Source organism: Magnolia sinica, chromosome 3, assembly GCF_029962835.1.
Source record: "Magnolia sinica isolate HGM2019 chromosome 3, MsV1, whole genome shotgun sequence".
NCBI lineage: Eukaryota > Viridiplantae > Streptophyta > Magnoliopsida > Magnoliales > Magnoliaceae > Magnolia > Magnolia sinica.
In genome coordinates this window covers 87903083-87909630 of record NC_080575.1, presented here as the reverse complement: position 1 = coordinate 87909630, position 6548 = coordinate 87903083, and the positions used below count along the sequence as shown (strand labels likewise).

Sequence of the window (6548 nt, the reverse complement as noted above, 5' to 3'; positions counted from 1 at the left end):
GTCTATTTAAAGTTTTCAAAACAAACTCAATCAAACTGTTACACAATATTAGGTTCCACAAATAATACAAAGTCACAACGGGGTATGACTTTTGCTTGGCTGATGAACAACTACAGCTTGTTCGATTGTCTGAAAGCATCTACAAAGAAGAACTCGCCATTAGCAATAATTTATAGTGGAGTCCATCATATTGACAGTTCAGATCGCTCCATTGGCATGGCCCTGGCTCCTAATTTTACTTTTAACAGCTCTAGAGGTTTCTTTCTCAGCATTTAAATGTCAAAAAAGCAAAGTTACCATATGAAGTCTAAAACAGACTTGTTTGACACATGTACAAGCATATGGATATCCAAGCAAAAACATATAAGAGTAAAAGAAATGAAAGAAACCTTCATTGCTACTTTGCAATAAGACAGGAACATCAATATCATTGTGATATCCGTAAAGAATGGTACAAATCTTCAGTGGGGGAAAATGTTCTTTAATCCAATAGTCAGTTTCTGGATGCTAGCAGAATATATCAACCTGTATGCATGCACATAAACATTGTACATGTGGCACAAGCATGCAGCGATTGAATGCTAGAAAGAGTGCTAGTATCAACAAACAAAAATCTCACTAGGAATAAACAAATATACTAAAGAGGTATAAAATACCTACGGTTACCAATATGAAAGCTTGAGGAGCTGCCAAAGTAAGCTTCATCATCCAGATCGTCATCCTCCTCATCCTCATACTGATAGATAGCTTCTTGTTCGTAGGAGGCTTCTTCCTGAGCCTCCAATGGTAGAGGCACAAACCAAGTGGCTCTAATGAGCAGACAAACACTCTCCTCGAACATGTAATCATCAAAATGAAATGCCACAACAATGGGTCAGACCCATTACCATGGCATACTCATTCAAACCAGTGAACATGTTGGTCAGCCTAAAGTTCAGGGGTGTTGTAAACAGGCCCTTATGTTGTTACTATCAACTTGATGTAAGTATAACAGGCCTGTATATTAGTGAATCAAAAGTATACAAAAGGTTGAAACCTTACACCGGTTGCTAGGTAGGCAGCCAGACTAATTGATTTCAAAATGTTGGCTATAGTTGCAAGAAGCAAAAAATACTGGGGAAACATTGGAGTCAGCAACTCAACTCCAATGCTCAAGCTGAATAAGATTGATATTGAGAACCTTACCCTCTGCATATGAGACAAAAACAGCACATAGCAAGATCAATCACTAAACCTAATTCTGATGCCACCAAAAGATTGAATTCTAGAACAAGTAACAATACTCATACCTTCAAGTTGGCATCGAATGCAGATCCAAGGCTAGCAGTGTATATGCATCGGCTAAGCAGTCCAAGCCCATCCTTCAGCACCCAATTCAATGCAGTAGCCAATGGAAGGGACCGAGAGGACCCAATCCCTATGGCTCGAAACATCGCCTGAAAATCAATCAATCAAGCATTCCCATAAGAATATTAATGCAACCATGATTCTTTGTAGTTACTAAAACTAAATGATTTAAGGATTCTTCTTCTTCTTTTTTTCTTTTCTTTTCTTTTCTTGTTTTTTTCCAAATTACTACAGTGAGGAGAAAATATGCAATGTTCAATCAGGGCCAGTGGCATTTTAGTCCATGCTAGAATTTTGTATAGGTAAAGACACCCAAAATGGATCCTGATCCTCATGTGGTCTACCCCACTGTGGATGGGTGATGTTGCAAAAATAGTGGAGAAACCGAGCAACCAATGCCTACCTTGGAAATGGATGGTTGGAAATCAAATAAAGTAAATGGTCCACATGCTAATGCTACAAGCAAGTTTACTGATTGAAAGGCTACTATTGTTCACTGGAGGGCATCTTTTGTCCATCACCATCCATAGTGGGGTCTGCCAAACAAACACTATCGATCACCAAAAGGTAGGTCCCACCTGATTTTACAGGCCCACCTGCTTCCTGGCCCCTGATCGAGCAGCAGACTCCTTGTTCTTGATCATCCTCTTCTGCCTCTTCTCAACAGTCTTCTCGACCACCTCTCCCGGTGCAACCCGCCTTGTTCGCAAATCGAAAAGAAAGTGACAAATCGATCAAACAAATAAAACATGGCAAGATAAGATAACATTACCTCCGTCGAGCTATTGTAACTATCTAGAGAAAATGACTATAGAGCTCTACCACTGGCATATCGGAAAAGAAATACACCTACTAATGAAAGAGAAATGAGTAAAACAAAAAATCTACCTTCATGTTTCATTCGCATGCAACCCCAACACTATAGAGGCACATCTCCTCCTCACCCACCCATCCAACTCTTTAACTCTATTCGAAACATTTCCATCAAACTCTTCATCCTTTTGAACAATCAAATCAGGGCAATAGAGCATATCATGTTGAGGAATCTCTTAGTCATTAGTTTAACTTGGAGGTATTATACAATGCTTAAGCTGAGAGCTTGTACAATATGTTCAGTTTGCAAAGGTGGGGCACATGCTTCAGTGATCCCAAAACCATTGATACAATGGACATCATGGACAAAAAGTACCCCAGATTGGAAGATCCTAGCTATATAATATTTGGCTTTTTCCCATTGAATGTGAAGGTTGGCTGCATTTTCTTTCTTAACTGTCCATTTATTTGGCCAACTATTGAAGGGTCGAGGTTTTTCCAATTGGGAGATGAGCATGGGTCATCCATAGAGGGGACAATCATTTCGACGGTTTGGATTGCTGAATCATGGGCCTCGCTCATACGAAATGAGCTCAAATAGTATTGTACAAACATCATGAGCTTGGTTTTCAATTACAATTTTTATGATAGAAAGTCCTACATGGTACCTTAACCATTCCAGTTCCATTATCGCACACAAGAGGTTGAATATCCTCAGCATCAACCATCTTCTAGTACCTACCAGAAAATGGTGCCGACCTCAGAATAGAAGAATTAGCAAAACAAAAGAGTACTTTCATAGCATTTTTCATCTAAAGCATTGGAGATTCAAATTTCAAGCAATGACAAATTCACAATTTATGTAAATCATCCCTTGTGCCTTTGGTAAATTTAGTAAAGAATAGTAGTTTCCAGAGCCTCTCCTCCCCAATAACTTCCTGGTAGACATATCATTACTAAGGAAGAACCAAATGATAACACAATCAATTCCGAATAACACAACCAAATGACTGAGGCTAAGCAGAAGTTCCCATTTCTTGTGGTTCAATTTTTAAGTGAAAAATAATCCCGACCATCCAAATTAAAAAGCCATCATTAAATTGCCAATAAACAAAATTATCACAGTGGATAAATTAAGCCATAAAAGTTTGGATGAGGAAACAGTCCGAACTCTGCAATTAATGCATGCTACATTCATGATGGATGAAATGCTAAAAGCAGAGAAGAAAAAATGGTAATGGGCTATCAGTAGTCCATAACACACTCAAAATTCCCAACGGCCATATTATCAAGGTGACTACTTTCTGGAAATGAGGACCACAATTTGGATGGGTCCAGCTGATGTGCATACATCTAATTTGTCCAAAAGATGATTTGCCTGAGTTAAGTAAACACTTACCATTTTCTTGTTTTCAAACCCTTCACACCCTTGCACAAGAATTCAATGTAATCATATCCATGCCTGCTCCACAAATGCATCAACATATTTTCATGGTGAAAATTCACAAATTACTTGCAAAAACTATTCTTTTCTATTTAAAAACTAAAAACATTACAATTTTAAAAAGAAAAATAAATATTTCAAAATTTACTTCTTACAGTTGGGCTCTAAATGGCACAAAATTAGGAGAAAGATCAAACGTGAAAAAATATAAGAAAGATGCTTACGGCAGTCCCGCCGACCGATGCCTGGCCTCAACAGTTGGCAATGCACCATCGGCTCCTCTCATCTTGACTTGGTTGAAGCAGTGGAAGATAACATTTGATCTATGATCAATACAAAATCAAACCCAAATGAAACAGAATTAAATAAAAAACAGAAACAGCCAAACATACCCAAGAAAGATTCAATAATCACAATACCATAAAAGAGAATCTAGGAAAGAATGAAAAAACCCATATCGCATATTCTTATCATTCTTTGCCAAATGGAATCTGGAGATACTCCACAAAAAAAAAAAAAAGCGAATAGAGGAAACATTAATAATAGTTTTTTTTTTTTTTTTAAAAGTGTGGAAACTTGTTTCACATTGACCGGAATGCAGGAAGTACATGAAAGTGGCTCCAAATGGCAAGTGAGCTCTTTTGTTCATTATGAAGAAATGAGCTCATCACTTTCCATTTGATCCAATGACCATGCTACTCAATGCAAACTTACTTCAAACACACCCTTAAAGTGTCTCCATAAACTACCTTTTGGTAGATATGGCTTAAATGCTTTGAAGGTTTAATGTTTGTACCAACCGTTTGAACCATTTTTCCCATGACCCAGTTACAAAATAAAAAAAGTTACTGGACTGACTTTTGTTACACCAATCAAGTGATATTGATCGTCGATTCAGTATGATTAGGAACATTCCACTAATTAGGCCCTACCTTGGATTACCATGGTGCTCAAGGACTTCAATATGACAATCTTAGCCATCCAATATATGAAATGTGATTATCAGATTCTAAGTGTTTTGCGATGGAACTGATTAAACGAGGATTTAGTTTTGTTGGGAAAAACAGGTTTAGGTTTTTCCTGGTTTATTCAATATTTTCATTACTTAGTTCTACCAATCCAATGTTTATTTTGGAATAGTAAATTGTGACATTGTGATCCTAATGAGCAGACTATCATCAAGATGAGAAACTGAGAAAGTACAGAGTGAAATATAAGAAACTGAGAAAGTACAGAAGAAAGACTTGACTCGCGGCCATGCAAGTGGAAGAGACCTCACCATCCGCCTGGCCAGTAGTCAGCTAATATCTACCCGACACGTCGATAGCGGACCCATTCACGAGCTGGTCAAACTCAGCCTAGCAATGCCCCCTACCCTCGGGTGAGTAAGGCCACAATCCCTCCCAACCGACCACGACACAGTGGGAGTCATGGCCTCCTGGTATTTGACCCTCATGCGCTCATATATATCCACTCGGTCTCGACGTTGGGGCGTCTCCTGGCCACAGAGGTTTAAAATTTTTTACCCAGGGATATCTATGGCGCCCGTATGCTAGAACAGATTTCCAGTGTCCCATCTGGCCATCCATGATATGCCTATGGTGGCTACATCCCTGATGTCACTACAGCACACATTGCAAGATGCATGAGTCATACAATCCAGTCATGCATCAATCCTGCGTATACCGTGTGCTCATGTGAGACAATCTCAGCCTGTCAGAGAGTCTCAAAACAACCTGCCCAATGACATATCAAATGGTCAACCACATCTCATAACAAACATGCAGATGATGCGTATGGGCATGTATCATGATGCTATGCTGTCATATACTTATAACCGGTATCAATAACCGGCATCGACAATCGACCTCGACAATGTGAACATTTAACCAACATTGCCCCCAAGGAATGACCCACATAGAGCCTAACATATGTGGGCCCATGGCCTCACACAAGGGCTAAATATGCAACATTATGGGCCTCACTTAAGAGCTTAATACACATCACGATGGGCCTTTCGTATGGGCCTATCATACATTACAATGGGCTCTATCGCCTGGCCCTCAATGCATCACAATGGGCCTCATCACATAGGCCTCAATGCATCACAATGGGCCTCATCATATAGGCCTCATAGAATCGGTCTCGATAATCGGAATCGGCCTCAATAATCAGCCTCGACTAACGGAATTGGCCTCGTCAATCAGACTCGGCCTCGACAATCGGAATCGGCCTAACCAAAAGGGCCTAAGGGAAGGTCATAATGTGGACATTCAACCATCATTACCCATCAATGTGGACATTTAACCAACATTGCTCCCAAGGAGTGGCCCACATAGGGCCAAACATATAGTGGGCCCATGGCCTCACACAAGAGCCTAATATACATCACCATGGGCCTCTCTCAAGGGCCTAATACCCATCATATTGGGCCTTGTACCTAGGCCTCAAATACATCACAATGGGCCATGTCCCATGGGCTTCAAATACATAATAGGTGAGCCCTACACATGGGCCTTATACACATCAAGTGGGTCAATGGGCCGCACTAATGTACACATCAAGTGGGCTACATCAATAGGCCGCACTAATGGGCCTCATACACATCAAGTGGGCTACATCAATGGGTCGCACTAATGGGCCTCATACACATCAAGTGGGCTACATCAATGGGCCACATTAATAGGCCTCATACACATCAAGTGGCCTACATCAATGGGCCGCACTAATGGGCCTCATACACATCAAGCGGGCTACATCAATGGGCCGCACTAATGGGCCTCATACACATCAAGTGGGCTACATCAATGGGCCGCATTAATGGGCCTCATATACAAAATAGGTGGTCCCCATACATGGGCCAAAAATACATCATGATGGGCCCCATAGATGGGCCGCACCAATGGGCCTCAAATGGGCTTGGACCACACCAAAAATCATTTCA

At 40.5% G+C, this 6548-nt stretch overlaps 1 protein-coding gene across 6 annotated transcripts; it reads right to left on the bottom strand.

Moving 5' to 3' along the window:
• LOC131240153 (protein root UVB sensitive 4-like) lies at nucleotides 1–4690 on the bottom strand. Of its 6 annotated transcripts, none has more exons than XR_009168638.1 (8): nucleotides 3760–4689; nucleotides 2829–2898; nucleotides 1944–2046; nucleotides 1290–1436; nucleotides 1042–1188; nucleotides 620–772; nucleotides 390–525; nucleotides 2–139 (listed from the first exon to the last, which is right to left on the bottom strand). XR_009168638.1 is itself a non-coding variant. In XM_058238224.1 (7 exons), the coding sequence occupies exons 1-7, from the start codon at nucleotides 3875–3877 to the stop codon at nucleotides 111–113; spliced, it is 720 nt and encodes a 239-aa protein (XP_058094207.1). In that variant the 5' UTR covers nucleotides 3878–4690; the 3' UTR covers nucleotides 6–110. The 6 variants fall into 6 exon arrangements, 2 of the variants coding, with proteins under 2 accessions (XP_058094207.1, XP_058094206.1); XR_009168639.1 differs by having other exon boundaries at nucleotides 661–772; XR_009168640.1 differs by having other exon boundaries at nucleotides 3–139; nucleotides 667–772.
• Between the last annotated feature and the right edge of the window lie 1858 nt (nucleotides 4691–6548).

What these genes read in the sequence shown, in the direction of transcription:
- LOC131240153 (XM_058238223.1), bottom strand. Translation starts at nt 3,877, where the DNA reads ATGGTGCATTGCCAACTGTTGAGGCCAGGCATCGGTCGGCGGGACTGC. An exon ending in CATTCGATGCCAACTTGAAG is followed by an intron (nt 1,189 to 1,289) that starts GTATGAGTATTG and finishes TCTCATATGCAG; the next exon opens with AGGGTAAGGTTCTCAATATC. An exon ending in CTGCCTACCTAGCAACCGGT is followed by an intron (nt 773 to 1,041) that starts GTAAGGTTTCAA and finishes TTGGAGGCTCAG; the next exon opens with GAAGAAGCCTCCTACGAACA.